At 46.2% G+C, this 21,528-nt stretch overlaps 1 protein-coding gene across 12 annotated transcripts in view; it reads left to right on the plus strand.

The window, feature by feature from the left end:
* The first annotated feature begins 4,472 nt into the window (after window positions 1–4,472).
* CEP164 (centrosomal protein 164) overlaps window positions 4,473–21,528 on the plus strand; it is a 67,970-nt gene continuing 50,914 nt past the window's right edge. For 9 of the 12 annotated variants that reach the window (XM_019811336.3, XM_045038362.1, XM_011286374.4 and 6 more), the window contains exons 1-3: window positions 4,473–4,628; window positions 10,268–10,377; window positions 14,921–15,032. In XM_019811336.3, the coding sequence (XP_019666895.2) occupies window positions 10,296–10,377; window positions 14,921–15,032 (194 nt within the window). In that variant the 5' untranslated portion in view covers window positions 4,473–4,628; window positions 10,268–10,295. Of the gene's footprint in view, window positions 4,629–6,105; window positions 6,283–8,957; window positions 9,042–10,256; window positions 10,378–14,920; window positions 15,033–21,528 lie in introns of those variants that run through there. The other 3 variants (XM_045038358.1, XM_045038359.1, XM_019811338.3) reach the window with 3 other exon arrangements.

Raw genomic sequence — 21,528 nt, forward strand, 5'->3', positions numbered from 1 at the left:
CTGCACTGTCAGTACAGGGCCCAACGTGGGGCTTAAACTCACGCACCACGAGATCATGGGCTGAGCTGAAGTCAGATGCTTCGCTGACTGAACCACCCAGGCGACCCTTGACTGCTTGAATTTTTAAATCTTCTACAGAGTCAGACTGGTGGTATTCCAAGTGTGGTTCTTCCGCTTAGAAACTGGGAGACTCCAGGTTAGTTACTTACCCTTTCTAGTCGTCAGTTTTCTCATTTTTAAAACGGGGATAGCAGTAGTACATTCCTTGTGATGTAAGATTTATTTACTTATTTATTTTAAGGTATTTTATTTTTAAGGGCCCCTGGGTGGCTCAGTTGGTTAAGCGTTTGACTTCGGCTCAAGTCATGATCTCACGGTGCGGACAGCTCAGAGTCTGGAGCCTGCTTTGGATTCTGTGTCTCCCTCTCTCTGCCCCTCCCCACTTGTACTCTGTCTGTCTCTCTCTTAAAATGAATAAACATTAAAAAGTAATAAAATATTTTATTTTTAAGTATTCTCCATACCTAACATGGGGCTTGAACTCACAACCCTGGAATCAAGAGTCACTTGCTCTACTGACTGAGCCAGCCAAGGGCCCTTATAGTGTGAGATTTATTTATTTATTTTTAATTTTTTTAAACATTTTTATTTATTTTTGAGACAGAGAGAGACAGAACATGAATGGGGGAGGGTCAGAGAGAGGGAGACACAGAATCCGAAACAGGCTCCAGGCTCCGAGCTGTCAGCACAGAGCCCGACGCGGGGCTTGAACTCACGGACTGTGAGATCATGACCTGAGCTGAAGTCGGCCGCTCAACTGACTGAGCCACCCAGGCACCCCTATAGTGTGAGATTTAAATGAGATAATTCACATAAAGCACTTAGAATGACATCTGGTATATTGTATATGCTTAATAAAGCCTAGCTATTAGTGTTATCACTACACCATTTACAAAATTAAAAATAACATTTGTAAAGTTAAAACATAAGTTACAGAGTAGGAAACAACATTTGTCACATAATAAAGAAACAAAGGCTTAATGTCTATAATATACAAAGAGCTTCTACAAGTCAATAAACCCCCCAGTCAACCTAGTAGAAAAATGAACAAAGAATGTGAATAGATAACTAAGAGAAGAAATTCAATGGCCGGTGAACACGTGGAAAAAAGTTCAACTTCATTAACAGTGAAAGAATGCAGTCACAGTAATATTTAGATACCATCACCATTTTTTTTTTTTTTTTTTTTTTTTTTTTGCCTCACATTGGAAATATTTGGTGTTGGTGAAAGTGTTGGTTGGTTTAAAATTATTCTATTTTAGAGAGAAATTTGGCAATTTCTATTGAAATGTAAAAAATGTAAACTCTTTGGGGCGCCTGGGTGGCGCAGTCGGTTAAGCGTCCGACTTCAGCCAGGTCACGATCTCGCGGTCCGTGAGTTCGAGCCCCGCGTCAGGCTCTGGGCTGATGGCTCGGAGCCTGGAGCCTGTTTCCGATTCTGTGTCTCCCTCTCTCTCTGCCCCTCCCCCGTTCATGCTCTGTCTCTCTCTGTCCCAAAAATAAAAATAAAAAACGTTGAAAAAAAAATTAAAAAAAAAATGTAAACTCTTTGAGCAATGTCACTTCTAGGATCCTATCCAACAAATGTAACTGTATTTCAGCATGTGTCCAACACAAAAACTTTGGAAACAAAAATAAACGGTTATCAGTAGGGGAAGGAGACACTCATTTAATGGACTCCTACTGAACCTTTATAAAGAATGAAGTAACTCATTATGAACTCACCTTGAAAGATGTTAAGTGAAAAAAGCACATTGTAGAATAACATATACATTATGATCTCATTTATGCAAAAATTAAAAAGTATGCACATGTGCATATATATGTATACATATACATTTACATCTGCATAAACATTAAAAAGTCTGGAAGGTAGGAACCCAAATGTCAACAGTGGTTTCCTCCGAAGTGTGAAATTCCCTCCTTCATTCAGCTTATTTATTCATTCAGCAAATGTGTATCGAGAACTTACCACATGTTAAGCACTGTTTTAGGCACTGTGGATACAGCAATGCTAAAATGGACAAAATCCCTGTCCTCAGGCACTTTACATTCTATACAGGGAGAATGATGGTAAAGAAATAAAATATACAGTATTACAGATGGTGATATATACTATGGGGGAAGGTAAAGCAGAGAAGGGAGAAAGAAGGGAAGTTTGCAATTTTAAATATGGTGGATTAAGGGGCTCCTGGGTGGCTCAGTTGGTTAAATGTCTGACTCTTGGTTTCTGCTAGGGTCATGACCTTGCAGTTTCTTGAGATGGAGCCCCATGTTGGGCTCTGTGCTTATAGCTTGAAACCTGCTTGAGATTCTCTCTCTCTCTCTCTCTCTCTCCCCCGCTCATGCTTTCTCTCTCTCTCAAAATAAATAAATAAACATTTTTAAAAAAATATGGTGGATTCAAAGAGTAGAGGGAACATTTCACATCTTTATATACTTAAAAAATGGTAGGATTAACAAATGTTACTTCTTATTATGTGGGTGATTTTCTGTATATTACAAGTAAACAGTATGAAAAGAGAAGAAAAAGTTCTAACTGAAATTTCTGACTTGGGGGTATGGCATAAATTTGGGGCCAATTTAGCTTTATTCCTCCCACATCTTTGAGTGCAGAAGATAACATATGCGTATGAACTTCTCAATCTCTCTTCCTTATTCACTGGGTAAATTACTGGCATATCAATTGGTGTGTCATTTTTGTTATTTCCCCCCAAAGATTTGTTTTCTTAATTATGTTTGCCTAAGGGTATTTTATAAATTGGTTTGCACTTTGAAGAACAAACCAACAGGGAAACCTGATAAAATGCAAATTGTTTATCTGTGCGGGGTAATCCCATTAGTCCCTTGGTGACCCTGATTTTATTAGCTCTCCCCACGAGACAGAGAGGGATTCATGCTAAGGAATAAAAGTTAAGAATTTTGACGGCAATCTTAGTCAACCAGATTGATTACAAGTTCTTGGACACAGAGACCAAGTCTGCCAATAGTTTATTGAATATTGTTTTGTATGAGGTCTGTGGAGGATGAGCTTGTGAACCCTTGGAGTCCCATCCCAGTCTGTCCCCCTGACCCCTCAGTGAGACTTTTAAGGAGTGTGAGGAGGAAGGGGGAGCACGGTTGGGTCGTCTGCAGGCAGAATAAAGGAAGTGCAGGCAGAGCTGCCGCAGAAAGAGCCGGACTTAAACAAGAGGAATACATTCTGGCTATCTGGTTTGGATCTACAGAGACAACAATCTGAGTTTTGCATTCTGCGATCGGGGGCACCGGTACTCGTTTTGGGAGATGGTAGGAGCCAGATCCACCTCTACAACAGAACCAGTCAGCAGCTGCTCCAGGGGACTCAATGTCTTCAACCCCTAAGTTCACTTTTCGGTCCCCCAGTTCCGCAAGGATGTAAAATGGCCCTGAGGTTGAGGACACTTGAGAGAAAAGATTCGCCCTCCGCGAAAGCAAAATGAAGCTCTTTGGAATTATATTAGTAGCAACCTTTCTGCCAGACAGAGCTTGTAGAACGGCTCTACGTTGCATCACTTGTTTCTTCTTAAGCAGACTCTTTGAAACAGGGATGACAGATGTTATCCTCACCGATGTTGCAAACTGAGCCCTGTGCTCTGGTTGAAAAGACAAACAACGGAAACCAGGGTTCTTAAGTCCTGGTCAGGCGCTCACTGATTTAATCATAGCACGGGAAAGCCAGTTCTTTTGCAGGGGGTGGGGGTGGGGTGGTCTCCTCTCCCCTTACATTCACGTTTCTTTTGTTTATTAAAGCCTTAATGGGTTACTGATGATCAATGTATTATTCACCTGCCATTAATCACACTACTTAAAAAATGATGACGGGTTGTGGGGGGAGCACCTGGGTGGCTCAGTCAGTTGAGCACTGACTTTAGCTCAGGTCATGATCTCACGGTTCATGAATTTGAGCCCCACTGCTCACTGCTGAGCAGTGCAGAGCCTGCTTCTGATCCTCTGTTCCCCTCTCTCTGCCCCTCCCCCTTTTGCTCTCTCTCTCAAAAAAAAAAAAAAAAAAAAGTGATGACAGGGTGGCAGGGTGCCTGGCTGGCTCGGTGGGTGTACCATCCGACTCTTGATCTCAGGGTGGGGAGTTCAAGCCCCACGTGGGCGTGGAGCCTATGTTAAAAAATGATGAGGGATAGATTGCCTTAGTTAATTCACCTTACTATAAATACTGCGAATGCCCCTTTCCTGCCCAGGAAGAAATTCCCCTCATAACCAAATTCCGAGCTCTCTTATGACCCCTTGGGGCCCCTCTATCAACTATCTTGGACTACATCTCCCATCGTGCAACGGGAAACGTGCTGCACTCCTCCGTGACCCGACGGGACCTCTAACCAATCCAGTGTCACAGCCCTTGTTCAGCGACCTATTGGCTCCGTGTAGAGGCGGGACTCTTAGTTGCTAGGTTGGTACTCTTTCCGGAAGTGGTTGTTGGCCGCTGCAGAGCAACACCCCGGCGTCCCTGGAAGCGGGGAGCCGGGGTGGTACTGGGGAAGCTGCGCGGACCCGGGAGCGGTCGTCCAGTGCCTCCCGGGGCGGGGGGGCAGGTGAGGACCTCCTCGAGGGAGGGGGCAGGGGAAAGAGGGAAGCCGGAGAGTTGGGGCACACTCGTGTGCCCGCGAGCGGGATGAGCACGAGTGTGGGCGGGAACTGGAGGGAGAAGTGAAGAAGGAGCGGCCGGACTAGAGTGCATCCATCCAGAATCTCCCCGAGTGGCGGAAGGGACGCCGGGCAGGGCTGGGGTGCGGGCGAGGGGCGAGCGCGAGTGACAGCGGGCGCCGGGCTACGCCTGTCAGCTGGCCGGGGCGCCCCTTTACTTTCCTGTCCGTGGTTGGAGTGCGAGGCCCGGCCTCCGAAGCCCGCTCGGATACCTCTCTTCTGGGGAGGCTTCCCCGGTGTCCGAATCCAGGGCTAGCCCGACCTTCTGACGTCTTTGGGTCAGCTGGGGAAGTCAGGAAGTTTTGGGGTTTGGTTTTTTCCTTTCCTTGCATTGATTGAAAAATCTACTTCCTCCACTTGGAACCGCAGCCCTCACTTGGCTTCCACGACTCCTCGCTCCTGGGTCTCCTAACTGAGCTGTCTGTGCAGGCCTCTCCCCTTTCTACTCACCGTAGCCCATCTCTGGGTGATTTCGCCCAGACGTTCATTTAACTAGAGTGGGCTCAAGTCCAGACCTCTTTCCTGAGCTCAGGCCTGCCTACTGACCATCTCCACCTGCATGCCTCCCCCACCGTCCTGGCGCCCCTGATCTGTGCCTCCTCCTTGTATTCCTGTGTCAGTGAAGGACTCCCCTGTTCACTCAGCCAGGTCTGCACCTGGAATTCATTCAGCTGCTATAGGCAGCGGACATTTGATGGGCATTTCCTATATTCTAGGGAGCATGCTAGGTGGGGCTGTTGGGCAAGGCATGGAAGAGTACAGATAATCAGACCGGCGGAAGTGCCCTGATTTCCCAACTCCCTGCCCTTCACTTGCTGCAGACTTCAGGCCCTCTAATTCCGCCTCCTAATACCCTGAGCGTCTGGTCCTTCCTTTCCATTCTCACAGCCGCTGGCTTCGTTCATAATTTCTTGCCTGTGCTTTCAGGCAAGCTTCCTAACTGGTCCCTCCGCTTCTATTCTTGCCCTCCTCGAAGTAGTTCCTATGCAGCCGTCAGAGTATCTTTCTAAACTGCAGATCTGACCATGCCAGTCTCCTTTGTGAAGTCCTGTGATGGCTTCTCACCATGTGCAGGATACAACCTCAGTCCTTCCCAGCCCTTTCGGCCGTGCTGCTTGCCTTCCACTGTAGATCTCTCTCCTGCCGCTCCTCCCTTTGCCCCTTGTGTTCTGGTCACGTCAGAGTGGTTAAGAGCTCATGCTTTGGGGTCCCACAGACGCAGGAGCATGCATGTTCTGCTGTGCCTTTAACCTTTGGCAACTTGCCAAGTTCTTTTTTATTTAACCTTGCAGAGCTTCACTCTCCTTATTTGAAAATGGGGAAAATAATTTCCTTTTTTTATTTTTAAACTTTTTTTTAAAAAAGTTCATTTTGAGAGAGGGAGAGAATCTCAAGCAGGCTCTGACCTGCCAGCACGGAGCCCGAAGAGGGGCTTGAACTCAGACACCGAGGATCATGACCTGAGCCGAAACGAGTCGGACGCTTAACTGAGCCACCGAGGCGCCCCTGGGAAAACAATTTCTACCTATTTGAGAGGAGGAGGTGAGATGATGTGTGTGCAGTATTAGTACAGTTCTTGGAGCGTAGGAAGTGTTCAGTGAATCTAAGCTTTTGTTGCAAAATGAATTCTCTGCACCCACCGTATTCTTTCCTGCCTCTTTGCCTTTGTCCAGGCTGTTTCTTCTGCCTTATATTCCCTTATTCCCTCGTCTTGGTGAGCTCCTGCTTATTCTTTAAGAGCCATCTCATTGGTCCTGGACTCTGTGATGCTTTCCCTGATCTTCCAAAGTAACATTTGCAATCCTTACCTTAGTTTCCCGTTGTATTCCCTGTTAATTCCCTTAATGTGCTTAACACATTATATAATCATGTTTGGCTTCTCAGCTGGGGTCAGCTGTAGTTCAGGGCCTTGTGTAATCACGTCTGTAGCCCCTAATAGCACAGTGCCAGCCCATGGTAGGTGTTCAGTAAGTGGTCATTGAATGTCTGAATGGCCTTCACTTATGTTCCCTGGTATTCTATCTGTCTTCTGGAACAATATAGAATAAGCCTTTCATGTATGTAAATAGTAATAACAGCAACTCACATTTATTGAGATTATACTGTGTTTTAAGTATTTTACATATACATATACTGGATAATTTAATTCTCCCGTCAATGGCGGTAGACATCATTCTCTCCATTTTACAGATGAGAAAACTGAGGTGCCTTGCCCAGCTGGTAAGTGGCAGAGCTGGGATTCAAAGCCAGTAATGTTCCCAAACCTATGCTCAGTTCCCACTACCTAATCACTTACAGTGTCTTCCACCTTCTCCCCAGTGCCATCTCCAGGAAATCTTTTCTTTCCTTTCCTGAACTTTCTTTATAACTGTTGAGGCAGACTGGAAGCAGTAATTATACAGGGAACCCTAATTGTGCAAATGTGCATGTATGTGTGCTCTGCTAGTGTGCAGGTGTTTTTACTCTTCATTGCATCCCTAGTGCCCAGCCAAAGGTACACTTAGAGGCATCTGGGTGGCTCAGTCGGTTGAGTGTCAGACTTCGGCTCAGGTCGTGATCTTGTGGTTCGTGAGTTCAAGCCCGACATCAGGCTCGCTGCTGTCAGCACGGAGCCCGCCTCAGATCCTCTGTCCGCCTCTCTCTCTGCACCTCCCCCACTCTCTCTCTCTCTCAAAAATGAATGAACATTTGAAAAAAGGTAAACTTAGGTGCTCAATAAACATTTCTCGAATGAATAAATGATCTCTAGTAGTCACTAAATGCAAATGATTTCTCTTCCCACCACCTCCTCCTTCCTGTAGTTCCTGCCCTTTTGGTCCTGTCCTTACCCACAGAAGATCTTTTTTCGTGGAAGATTTGTGTGAAATTCGAGTGACCCATGATTCTGGGTTTTCCAGATTCTTCCTGACATTTCAATATAGCTAAGTGGGCATCCTGCCACAGAGCGATTTCACCTGCCGCATGCTTTCCGGAGATGGGGTGTATCTAGGGATGTGAAACATTTCTCCAATGCTCCGAGATGGTTGCTACAGTGCCTTGTGACAGGTCACAGCCTGTTGGACTGAACATCGTTTAGCCCCGGTGTTCAGGCCGCTAGGGATTCCTCCGTCCCCAGGGATTCTTTCCCTTTCTCCTTCCCTCTCCTCCCTAACTTAGAGAATTCAAGATTCCTGTGGCTCATTAAGCCACATCAGCTGCCCTGGTTCCTGGTGCTTCTCTGCTCTGCTCTTTAAGAGTCGGTGGCCCTGCTTATCTCTGTGTGTGTGGATGAAACATTATGGGCTCCTAGGGTGTTAGGGGTTCTTAGGGTAGGGCACAGATCCCCACTTGGGTTTACGTACCGTAGAGGAGAATGCTTCTTCCATTAGCCTTTCTTCTTAAGGCATGAAATTGCTGCTTGGAGGTGTCATGGTGGGAATGAGAGGGGGCATAGCCTCACTCCCTTGGCTCTGTTGGACTGACAGAGGGAGCTGTTTCTTGTGAGTCGTAAGGCAAGATACCTTCCTGGCCCATCTGTCAACCCTCAGGGTACAGAGAGGGCCACAGTAACGATCCCTCATATATCCTTTGCTGTTTATCAGGAAACAGCAATCTTGGAACAGATTCAGAGCCGCCAGACCTGGCCATTTCCTGAGCACTGCTTACAGGACACATCCCAACTTGCTTTAACAAAATTTTTTTTTCAATGTTTATTTATTTTTTTGAGAGATAGACAGAGCCTGAGCAGGGGAGGGGCAGAGAGAGAGGGAGACAATCCGAAGCAGGCTCCGGGCTCTGAGCTGTCAGCACAGAGCCCGACACGGAGCTCGAACTCAGGGACCGCGAGATCGTGACCTGAGTGGAAGTCGGCCGCCAACCCAACTGAGCCACCCAGGCACCCTCCCCTCCATCCTCCTTTTTTTTTTTTATTTTATTTTATTTATTTATTTTTTCAACGTTTATTTATTTTTGGGACAGAGAGAGACAGAGCAGGAACGGGGGAGGGGCAGAGAGAGAGAGGGAGACACAGAATCGGAAACAGCCTCCAGGCTCTGAGCCATCAGCCCAGAGCCCGAGGCGGGGCTCGCACTCACGGACCGCGAGATCGTGACCTGGCTGAAGTCGGACGCTTAGCCGACTGCGCCCCCCAGGTGCCCCCCAACCTCCCTTTTTGATGACAGGGTCTTTCTGTTCACTTCCCCTGCTGTAAGAGGGCTGTCTTTCGCTTGCTGTTCCAGGTGGAACGGTGACAGCTTCTGAAGAGGTCAGGCTTGTTTCTCTAGACTCCCGTCAGTCATACCAGCGAGGTGATGCCTTCTCAGGTGGGGGACGCACTCCAGCAGCCACTTTACAGGGGGACCTGCCTCTGCGTCACTGGGAGCCTCAATGCGGGAGGTGCCAGGACGGGAGAGTTGTGACCTGGGAGGGAGGAGCAGGGAACGGCACGAGCTCGTCAGTTGAAGAATTTGAATTCGACGCTGTCCCATCCCCGGAGCTAGAAACCTTGGACTCAAGTTGGACTCTTTTCCACCCTGCCTCCCATCCCGCTCCTATTAACCCTACCATCACAGCATCTGCCCCTTCTCCATTCTCTCTGCTTCTGCCCTAGTTTAAGCCCTCATCGTCTTTCACCTGGATGGCAGCCGCCTCCGTGGTTTTCCTGACGCCAGTCTTACTTCTCCAGTCCTGACATCCATCCCTGCCAGAGTTCACATCCTGAAAACAGGCCGCTGTGTGCCACTTTCTCTCACCAAAGCCCTCAGTGGCTCCCCTTTGCCGCAGGGGAGAGTGGAGACTCTTTCACGTGGTCTACAAGGCTCCCCGTGACCTAGCTTTCCACGCCAGCCCCTGCCCCGCGTTCTGTATCCCGTACTCCAGAGCACCTTGTCTGCACCCAACATCCCCTCTGCCAGCTTCGCTCTCTCCACCAACGTGACTCTTGTCTGCCTTTGGTACCCAGCTCCGTACAAAGCCTTCCTTCCCCCTTCAGCGGGAATATATTCCTTCTCTCTTAGTACTTCTGGAGCAGGATGGTTATTTTTCCCCTTCTGCCTTCTGCTGTTGAAGTTGTGTGAGATTGTAAGCTCCTTGAGGGCATCATTGGGTGTAAATAGGGATGTGTGTTGAAGATAGTGTGGCTGCACTGGGATACGTTGCCATCAGGGGGGATGAGGGTGTGCCGCCCTTTCGGTGTCACTAGGGTTTTCTTGCTGGGGGTCCTATACTGTGAGTTGTTTCTCCCCTGGTGGTGGGGGGCGGGTTATGAGGTCACACCCTTGAGAGAGAGACCTGGGTTTCCAGCTCTTTTGTGACGCGCTGAGTATTCAGCAAGCGTTTGGGAGATGCGTCTCAGGGAACTTTACGAGGCGCAGAGTCTATGAGGCCTGAGTTCTGAGCCATTGTTCCACCCTCCGCTATCCCTGGAGTCTGGAAGATATGCTAAGTTGGCTTGCAGGGTCTGGTGTGACCCAGGGGCTCCATGACCGGGCTCCAGTTTTTCCCCTTTTAAGGTGGGTCATTGATTTTCTCTTTGGATGGGGGTCTCCAGGACGTAGGTGTTCGAGCCCATACCAACCATGGCCGGGAGACCCATCCGCATAGGAGACCAGCTGGTTCTGGAGGAGGATTATGATGAGACCTACATCCCCAGTGAGCAAGGTAAGAGGCCTGGGGTGTACTATAATAATTCTTTGAGGGCAGGAGTGGTCTCTAATTTTGTTCTTCTGATACAAATCTGGTACATGTACAGGGCTGCTTGGTATATTTGGTTGGATCAGGGGTTGGGAAACTAAGTCATGGGCTTCCCCTGGCCTGTTGCCTTCTTGTAAATAAGGTTTGATTGGAAAATAGCCATGCTTATTTGCTTATGTATTGTCTGTGGCTGCTTTCGTAGTACAAGGGCAGTGCTGAGCAGTTGTGAGAGAAACCGTGTCACCCACAAAGCCTAAAATATTTACTGTCTGGCCCTTTACAGAGAAAGTTTGCTGGCCTTGGGTTAGATCAATGATTATTTTTAAATGTTTATGTTGAGAGAGAGAGAGAAAGAGAGAGCGCGTGTGTGTGCATGTGGGAGGGGCAGAGAGAGGGAGAGAGAGAATTCCAAGCAGGCTCCTCACTGTCAGGGCAGAGCCGGACATGGGGCTTAATCCCACGAACTGTGAGATGGTGACCTGAGCTGAAATCAAGAGACAGATGCTTAACTGACGGAGCCACCCAGGCACCCCGATGATTAACTTTAAATGAAAATATAGCGGCTTCAGGCTGGCTCAGTTGGTGGAGCGTGTGACTCTTGATCTCAGGGTTGTAAGTTCGAGCTCCGTGTTAGGTGTAGAGATGACTCAGAAATAAAATCTTAAAAAAAGGTCCATCTTTAAAAAATATACACGAAAATATATTAGAAGATACCATGAAATACATTGTGTCCTGAGGCCAGGGGTAACCCAGTTTCTTAAGAAAAAATACCTAAAGCAATGTTTTTTTTAAACAACAACAACAACTTTATTAACAATAATAACAGAATTTATTGAGTGCTCCTACGTGCCAGTCTCTGTGCTAAGAACTTCACCTGTATTTCCTTTTCAACCCTCACAGCAACTCCATGAGTTAGGTACTGTTATCATTCCCATTCTACAGATGAGGAAACTGAGGCACAGAAAGGTTAAATCATTTCCCTCCAGTCACGTGTGTACTGAGTGGCACAGCTGGGACCCACACCTAGGTGTCCTACAAAAGGGCCTGCACTTTGAAGCTCTGTGCTGTGTTGAGGGGTGAAGATTCCTCTGAAATTGTCACGTGTCAGGGACCTGGGCACATAATTCAGGAGGTTTGCAGGCCTGTTAGAGAGAGGGAAGGAATCTTGCACTCCCAGAGCCCCCGCACTTTGCATAAAGCATAGGATTTTTATTTGTTTGCTGTATGAAAATTCAAAATTGTTACGTTAAATGTATCAGTCCGTTCTCACGTGGCCTCGTAATGTTGTATCATAGTTAGAAAACCCTTCCTTCGCCACTGCACGGATAAATACTTCTCTCGTGTTTTCCTCTGGGTTTGTCCCCACACCATGCACGGTTCGCCCATCTTTCCCCCACTGAGTAGGTGCCAGCGTGTGTATTTTGCCTACTTATCTCCCATAGGACTGTCCGTTCACACGCCAGCACCATACTCTTAATTACTGAGGCTCGGTAATCAGTTCTCTTTTTCAGGAGGGCTGATATGCCCTCGTGGCTTTCCCCACACCTCCTACCCAAGTTTTCTTGCTTATCCTGTCTTACCTCCCTGGGAACTTGCGAATCACCTTGTCTGGTTCTGGGGAGGGCTCTGTGTGGGAGAACGGTTGGCATTTTGGAGAAAATTGGGCTCAGTTTATGAAAGAACCTCGGGAGGATTGGCATCTTTATGAAGTCTCCCCCTGCCCAAGAACATGGTATTCCTTCCCATTTGTGTTTTGTTAGTGTTTTTTCAGGAGTGACTTAAAGTTTTCTTCACGCAGGTTTTTACACATTTCTTGCTCAGTGTATTTCTTAAGTATTTTTTTTGTTTGCTCTTGTGAACGGGGACCTAATGATCTAAGGATGTTTAGAAAAGCTCTCTTCTGCTCAGTTCAGGGTGAGACGGTCTAAGCTCAAGCCACCATCTCTCTCCTGAGACTGTCAGTAGCTTCCTATTAGCCTCCCTGTGTACACCCTTGCCCTTCGCAGGGGTGCTCCATCTCGCAGCGGAGTGTTCTTCTTGCCGCGTAAAGCAGATCACATCAGGACTCCGCTTTTAGCAGTATTCGTTATACTCAGCATAACACTCTTAATGGGGTGTGCAGGGCTCTGCGTGACTCTGCCCTGTCAGCTGGCCAGGTTCACGTGGTGCCACTCTCCCTTCCTCGCTGCCAGTCCCATGGCGTTTCTGACAGTCCCCAGATGGGCCAAGCTGCTGCTTGCCACGGGCCCTTTGCACCTGCTTTTCTGCCTCAGTGCTCTTTCCTCAGTGCTCTGCGTGGCCAGCTCCCTTGTCTCCTACAGGTTTCAGTTGTGTTCCGTTCTGAGAGGTTTCCCTTGACCCTTTCTAAACGAGTGCCCCCTTCACCTTGAGGTTCTCTCTCTCATATGTCATTTACTTCCTTTATTGCCTTTATCAGAAGCTTTCATTTTTTGTATATTTACCTGTTCTTTTTTTTTTTTTTTTTTTTGAGAGAGAGAGCGAGCAAGAGAGTATGGGGGAGAGGGAGAGAGGGAATCTCAAGCAGGCTCCATGCCCAGCGCAGAGCCTGATGCAGGGCTATCTCACCACCTTGAGATCATGACCTGAGCCAAAATCAAGAGTCAGACGCTTAACCGTTTACAGGTGCCCTGTTTACTTCTTTACTGGTTGTTCTACTAGAAGAGACCATTTCTCTTACTCACGGCACATAGGAAGCACTCAAGAACTATTTGTGAAATCAGTGAATAAGTCTCTGGCTAGCCAGATTTCAGCTGGTCCTTTGAAAGAGTGCGTTTTCTTTTCTAGTCCCCAGGTATGCCAGCCTCCACATTCTCTATTGAGAGAACCCATACTGGTTTTGCCTTTCTGGCCAGGGGTATTATCAGCTGGAGCATTGATGCCCCTGGGGTATTTATTTCATTATTCCTGGTGGCTCTGGTGACCTATTCTAGCAGTTAGCTCATCTGCCTTTTCCCCTGTAGGTGAGGTCGCTCTGAGCTCAGTATGTATCTCTCCCCTGTTCCTCCAGATCTCTGGCGAAAGAGCTTTCTATGCTTGGTTCCCAGAGAGTATTAGAGTCCATAGGACGTCACAGAAGTGGAAAAGAAACAAATCCCTTCATGGAGTAGAGTCTTCAGAGAGTGGAGAACAAGGCTGATTGAGTATCACCTCACTTTCTCAGCTCAGCTCTCCCCTCGCCTCGGGCTCCTTCCCTCTGCTCCCGGGGCGCACAGGGCACATCTCCATTAAAAGCACATATCCCTCGGTTTGTACTCCGTTCATGTGTTGGTAAGGTCCCCGAGGGGCTTAGTCTTCTCTGGTTGTTCAGTCCATGCTTGTTGACTGAGTGACGGGCACTTTTGCACCAGGGTTTTGGAGCTTGTGTCCCGGTAAGGCTGCCCTCATTCAGGATGCTTCTGGCTGCGGCCGTGGGGGTCTTCCTGAGGCCCCTTGACCTTGGTCTTATTGTTTTGCCTTTGTCATACTCCGCTTTGCATTACGTTCTTGGAGTATGGCAATAGCATGCCTGGATTCGGGTGTGTCATTTGTAATTTAAGAAGACAGAATTATTTATGTTTATTATTTATATTTAGAGACATAACACCTGCTCACTTAAGGAAACTTGGAAAGTAAAGGTGAAGGAGAAAAAAGTTGTCTAGGAAAAAAACCTGTTTTTCTTTTATTCTCACACTCAAAATGCTGGCACCAGGTGTGTGTGTGTGTGTGTGTGTGTGTGTGTGTGTGTGTGTGTTTCTGACACTAGCTGTGTGTCCTACAATTCAACTTCACTTCCTGGAGAGAGCATCAGATCCCACAGGTTAGGGGCTCGGTCATAGTCTGAAGACTGTCCCCAACTTCAGACATCATTTGCAAGTCCCGGGTTGTCCCTGGTACTTCTGACCAACGATCTATCCACCAGAGTCCCCTGCCCCCCTCCTTGGGTTTGATAATTTGCCAGGACAGGTCCCAGAACTCAGGGAAACACTTAAGTTGAGCAGTTTATCATACAGTAAAGGATACGATAAGGGATAGAGCTGAAGAGCGAGATGAAGACATACGTAGGGTGAGGTCACGTGGATGTGTTCACCAACCCAGAAGCTCTCTCAGCCCCGTAGTCTAGGGATTTTTATAGAGCCTTTTTCACCAAGTCATGATCGATCGTCAACTCACTTTTCCAGCCCCTCTCCCCTCTCCAGAGAATCGGGGTGAAACTGCAAGTTCCAAGCTTCTAATCGCGGCTCGGGTTTTCTGGTGACCAGCCCCCATCCAGGAGCCCACCCAGAGTCACCTGATTGGAAGAAAAGAGGCTTCTGTTACTCAGGAAATTCCGAGGGTTTTAGGAGCTCTGTGTCAGCACCTCGGGTCAAAGACCAAATAGTAACAGGAACTGGGGGCGGAGACCGACACTTGTATTTCTTATTATTTCACAAGGTTGACTGTGATTCTTTTTCTCTTTTCCATCCACATCCCCCACTTTGTTACTTTCTCATCATCCCGCCTCTTCCTGCAGAAATTCTTGAATTTGCCAGAGAGATTGGTATTGATCCCGTCAAGGAGCCGGAACTGATGTGGCTGGCGCGGGAGGGCATTGTGGCCCCACTGCCCGTGGAGTGGAAGCCCTGGTAAGTCAGCACGGATGTAGCCCGCGCCTGGCACTGGAGGTCAGTTTTAATTTGCCACCTTTGTTATTTAAAAAAAAATTTTTTTAATGTTTATTTTTGAGAGGGAGACACAGAGTCCAAGCAGGGGAGGGGCAGAGAGAGAGGGAGACACAGAATCCGAAGCAGGTTCCAGGCTCCGAGCTGTCAGCACAGAGCCCGATGTGGGGCTCCAACTCACGAGCCGTGAGATCATGACCTGAGCCAAAGTCGGATCCTTAACCAACTGAGCCACCCAGGCACCCTGATTTGTCCTGTGCAGAGTTGGGGACAGCTGTGGGCCATTCCTCTGCTGTGCTGCCTGACACTTTGGGCCTGAGCCCAGGCCAACTTGACGGTCCCTGTGAGGGGTTCAGCACCAATGTCCAGGGGCCTGGGAGCTGCTGCCTCGTGTCAGGTCCTGCAACACCAGCCTCTGCTTTGGGCCTGGCGGGGAAGTGTCACTGTTGCCCTTTGCCGACTGATACCGAGAGTGACAATATTGAAACCCCTCTGTCGGTCCAAAATGGATGCTGGTGCTAAAGAGGTTTGTGGTGAGGCTACACAGACTGGCAGAGGGTTTCGTCCCTCTTGGCAACCCATCCTGAATTTGAGTCCCGTGCTCACGAATAGGTTCCCGTCTGTGGATTTGGTCACCTGTGCAGTTTCGCTTTGAGCTCTCTGCACGTACGGAGCGGACTGGCTCGGGTTGTCTCAGTGAAACAGAGGCTGATGGGGAGGAGGCTGACGGGGTCTCGGCATCCTCTCCCACCCTCGGGGGCGGGGGTGCGTGTTCGCTGTTGTGCACGCTGGCTCCAGCTCGGCTCCCTAAGCGAGTGCCAGAAGTTTACTTCCCGCTCTGGCGCGAAGTCCCCAGTTAGTCCCCACGGTCTCCAGAGTCCTCCCTTTTGCTGCTGTTGTACAGTTTTGCACGCAAGGTATAATATTCCGTTCTTACCCACGCCATTTAATGCGTTGGCCATGCTTCAAAATGACCGCAAGTGTGGCCTCACTCGTCCGTGCTGAAGAATCGTAAGCTACCCTTTCAGCTTCTCACATGGCGGGCTCCCCGCTCTCCTGATCTCTGTAGCAGCGTTTTCCTTGGATCTCCTCCAGTTTCGTGACACCTCTCGTAATAAATCCGTCCGCGCTCTACACTCTTCCAGGTGCTGAGCACTCGTGGTTGTGTTTGTAGGATAAGTTTGTAGGATAGCGGTTTCTGTTCTGTTTCTCCTATCCACCCCGATGCCCACATTTGCCTTATCTAATCATCTCTATCTTCTTTGCCTTCGTTTTTAAGTTTGTATATACGTGTGCTGTTTGCTTTTGGATGCATTTTCTCATTAGAAACCACATGAGAGGGGCGCCTGGGTGGCCCAGTCTGTTAAGCATCCGACTTCGGCTCAGGTCATGATGTCACGGTTCATGAGTTCAAGCCCCGCCTTGGGCTCTGTGCTCAGAGCCTGGAGCCTGTTTCGGATTCTGTGTCTCCTTCCCTCTCTGCCCCTCCCCCACTCACGCTCTGTCTCTCTCTCTCTCTCTCTCTCTCTCTCTCGAAAATTAAACATTAAAAAATGAAGTTCTTATTAAAAAAAAAAACACATGAGGAATAGAATCAGTATAGTAACCTCTTAATGTACACATACTCAATAAATAAATGGCTTCAGTGTTTGTAAAAAATAAAATGGTGAGTGGAAGGTGGGAAACTGTCACTGGTTATTGAGCCAGCCATGTGCCAGGGTCACACCTGCCACCTTCATGTACCTGCTAGGGGTGGTCAGCACGTCTTTTCCAGATTGACTATTAGGTCTATGGACGGGTTATTTCTGGATTCTCTGCTCTCTTCCATTGATCTGTTGGTCTGTCTTAATACCAATACTGCACATATTGTCTTGAGAACTGTAGCTTTATTATAGACGTTGAAATCATGTAGGGCAAATCCTCCCACTTTGTTGTCCATTCGCAAAGTAGTATTGTAGGTCCTCTGCACTTCCATGTGAATTTTAGAATCGGCTTGTCATTTTCCACAAAAAAAAAAATCCTGTGGAGATTTTGATGGGAATTGCACCAAATCTAGAAATCACTTTAGGAAGAATTGACCTCTAGAACTTTATGGAGTCTTCCAACCCCTGAGCAAGGGTCTGTCTCCATTTATTTGGGTGGTTCTTTGGGTGGTTTTTTTCTCTAAGAAACGTTTTGTAGTTTTTAGGGTATGTGCATTACCCATATTTTGTTAGATTTACTAAGTGGTCTATTTTAAATCGTGTATGTAAAAATTTCCTATTGCTTGTTGCTTTTATATAGAAATAAAATTCGTTTTTGTATATCGATCTCATAGCTGGCAACCTTGCTAAACTCATTTCCGTCAGTTCTAATAGTTTTGTAGATTCCATAGGATTTCCTACATGCATGATCACATCTTCTGTGAAAAAGACATTTTTACTTCTTCCTTTCCAATCTGAATACCTTTTATTTTTATGTCTTTCCTTACTGCACTGACTAGACCCTCTAACAGTAGAAGTGGTGACAGTGGACATTTTTGTCTTTCTCCTCATCTTAAGGAATTAAGTATGATGGGAGCTGTAGGTTTTTGTAAATGCCTTTTGTCAGGATGAGGAAGTTCCCTTCTATTCCTGGCTTGCTGAGGGTCTAAATCAGAAAGGATATTGGATTTTGCCAAATGTTTTTCTGTACCTATTAATAGGATCATGTGATTTTTTTTCTATTTCGGTCTTACTAGGGCCAGTTGTATTGATCGATTTTCAAATGGTAACTGACCTTACATTCCTCAGATAAAGTCCGCTTGGTCATGATTATATACTATCAGATTTGATTTTGTAAAATTGTGTTAAGTATCTTTGTTCTAAAAAAATAGTTTGAAGGGGATGAGGTAGATAGAGTTTGGGTATTTTATTATTCCTGATTTCCAATTTTATTTATTCATTCTATTTTGTGTTACAAGTTGAGACCTCGTTTCTGGCTCAGTAAGCGAAACTGTTTATGTAAATGTTCTAGGGATGCTCGATAAGAATGTAGTGTCTCATTTTTGGATATAGGGTTCTGTAAATGTCCTTTATATCAATGTGTTTTCATATATAGATGTGTTTATGTCTTCTGTGTCCCGGTCCCTTTTGTCTGGTCTAACTCTGAATAACGGTTTAGTTGAGTACAGAATTGTATGTTGAGTACGAACAGCCCTTGGACAATATTATGCACCCTTATCTTCTGACTTCCGGTTTTGCTAAAAAGACATGTTTTCTTGGTCTCATCAGTTATTTCTTTGTGGGTAGTAAAATTCCCCCCTCTCCCCCCTCCCCAAACTGGATGTTTTTATTATTTTGTTTTTATCTTTGGTGTTTTGTAATTTCACTGCTGTGCCACGTTTGGATTTATTTTTGCTTCCCCCTTTCCGTCCCTAATTTAATGATTCTACCGATTCCTACAAGTTCTGCTCTTTTCAATATGTCTGTTTTCTTTTCTTTTCTTTTTTTTTAGAGTTCTGTTCTTTCATTATGGATTCTACTCTTTTTGTCCCTACAGTAATTTTAGATGTAGTTAATTTTAGTCTTCTTTTGATTATTGTACTATGCCAGGTTTCCTTGCGTGCCAATGTTTCTCTTTACTGGCACTGATTTCCTTTCGCAGTGAACTGTCTCCCCATGGGGTTTAATTATTTATTGTGAGTTTTGTGAATCTATCTTCTGTAGAGTTATTTTCTGTGTCTCATTCCTGGGTTGTTGAGTGACTTTATGATAGCTTGTGCCACGGATTTTTCAGTGGGTTTAGTACTAAATTTTTACATTAATTTTCTGACTTGGGATTTCCTTACCACAGTTTGGATTCTATGTCTACATGTATCTTGGAGTTTTAATTTTTTGTGAAAGTTGATTTCGCCTGCCTAGACCTGGATTGCTTCTTTGCCCGCTAGGTTCTTCTATTCATGGAGCCAGCAGCCTTAAGGGCCCAGTGATACACAAGGGTCTTGCCCCTAGTTTCCCAAATTCATGAAGGTCTAAGGCCGTATTTTGTGCCTTTCAACCGGCATTAAAACTCGGGTTTTGGGGAGCCTGGGTGGCTCAGTCGGTTGAGTATCGGACTCTTGATTTCAGCTCAGGTCATGATCCCAGGTTCATGGGATCGAGCCCCGTGTCAGGCTCTGTGCTGAGCGTGGAGCCTGCTTAAGATTCTCTCTGTCTCTCTGTTTCTGTCTCTCTCTCTCTCTCTCTCTCTCTCTCTCAAAACAAAACAAATAAATAAATAAACAGCTTTTGAGGGTCTCTGTCCAGGTCAGACACCAGCCTTGACCTATCAGTTCACACACTTGTTATTCAGGTTTCACATTTTCTTTCTGTTTCTGGCATCGGAGAATTTGGCACTAGGTGAGGAGAAGTCAGATGTCTTCTTCAGTTTGGGTAAACATGTTGCCTGAGGCTTCGTATGTGTGTCTTTATTTATTTTTTAATGTTTATTTATTTATTTTGAGAGAGAGGAAGGGGCAGAGAAAGAGGGGGAGAGAATCCCAGCAGGCTACACGCTGTCAGCAGAGCCTGATGTGGGTCTCAAACCCATGAACCGTGAGATCATGACATGAGCCAAAATCAAGAATCTGATGCTCATGTGGATGGAACTGGAAGGTATTATGCTGAGTGAAATAAGTCGGTCAGAGAAAGACAGATATCATGTTTTCACTCATATGTGGAACTTGAGAAACTTAACAGAAGACCATGGGGGAAGGGAAGGGGAAAATAGTTACAAACAGGGAGGCAAGACGTAAGAGACTCTTAAATACAGAGAGCAAACCGAGGGTTGATGGGGGGCTCTGGGGAAGAGGGGGAAATGGGTGATGGGCATTGAGGAGGGCACTTGTTGAAGTGAGCACTGGGTGTTGTATGTAAGTGATGAATCACGGGAATCTACCCCCAAAACCAAGAGCACACTGTATACACTGTATGTTAGCCAACTTGACGATAAGTTATATTAAAAAAAAAAAATCTGATGCTCAACTGACTAAGCTACCCAGGCATCCCTGTATGTGTGTCTTTAGAAAAAATTTCTAGGATTTGCAGTGGTGTGTTAAAAGACGTACAGAATTTAAATATTGTTAATCATACATTACCTTCCTTTATAGTTTAATAATTCCTCCAATAATGGTACATATGGTTGTTCATTTAATGATATTATCAGTTAGGGGTGCCTGGATGGCTCATGTGGTTAGGCATCTGACTCGATCTCAACTTAGGTCTTGATCTCAAGGTTGTGAGTTCAAGCCCTGTGTTGGGTTTGAAGTCGTTTTTAAAAAAATTATCAATTAAAAAATTGTCGATTCCTCCAAAATGATGAGTACAAAAAAATTGTTGATCCAAGGACAGGAAATTATGCCTGATCATTTAAATTTGCATTTCTCAAATCATTCATAGAGTTGAGCTGGCCATCTGTTGGCCATTTGCTTATTTATATTCTTTGCCGTTTTGTCTGCTGGGTTGCTTATTATTATTTTTGTTGAGAAGGTAAAAGTGATTTTTCTGTGGGTTTTATTTTCATTTAAGCATTAAAAAAAATTTTTTTAATGTTTATTTCTTTTTGAAAGACAGAGACAGAGCACAAGCAGGGGTGGGACGGGGGGGGGGGGGGGCGCGGGGCGGGGAACACAGAATCTGAAGCAGGCTCCAGGCTCTGAGCTGTCACACAGAGCCCGACGCAGGGCTCAAACTCACGAACTGCGAGATCATGACCTGAGCCGAAGTTGGATTCTAAACCGACTGAGCCACCCAGGTGCCCCAAAGCATTTTTTTTTTAATTTACATCCAAGTTAGTTAGCATATGGTGCAACAATGATTTCAGGGGTAGATTCCTTAATGCCCCTTACCCATTTAGCCCATGCCCCCTCCCACAACCCCTTCAGTAACCCTCTGTTCTCCATATTTAAGAGTCTCTTATGTTTTGTATTTATATTATTTTTGCTTCCCTTCCCTTGTGTTCATCTATTCTGTGTTTTAAAGCCCTCATATGAGTAAAGTCACATGATATTTGTCTTTCTCTGACTAATTTCGCTTAGCATAATACCCTCTAGTTCCATCCACATAATTGCAAATGGCAAGATCTCGTTCTTTTTGATTGCCAAGTAATACTCCATTGTATATATGTACCACATCTTCTTTATCCATTCATCCATCGATGGACATTTGGTTATTTCCATACTTTCCATACTTTGGCTATTGTTGATGGTGCTGCTATAAACATGGGGGTGCATGTGTCCCTTCGAAACAGCACACCTGTATCCTGTGGATAAATACCTACTAGTGCAATTGCTGGTTCGTAGGGTAGTTCTATTTTTAATTTTTTGAGGAACCTCCATACTGTTTTCCAGAGAGGCTGCACCAGCTTGCATTCCCAACAGCAGTGCAAAAGAGCTCCTCTTTCTCTGTATCCTTGCAAACATGTGTTGTTGCCTGAGTTGTTGATGTTAGTCATTCTGACAGGT

The sequence above is a fragment of the Felis catus genome, chromosome D1, assembly GCF_018350175.1.
Source record: "Felis catus isolate Fca126 chromosome D1, F.catus_Fca126_mat1.0, whole genome shotgun sequence".
In the NCBI taxonomy this organism is placed as follows: Eukaryota; Metazoa; Chordata; class Mammalia; order Carnivora; family Felidae; genus Felis; species Felis catus.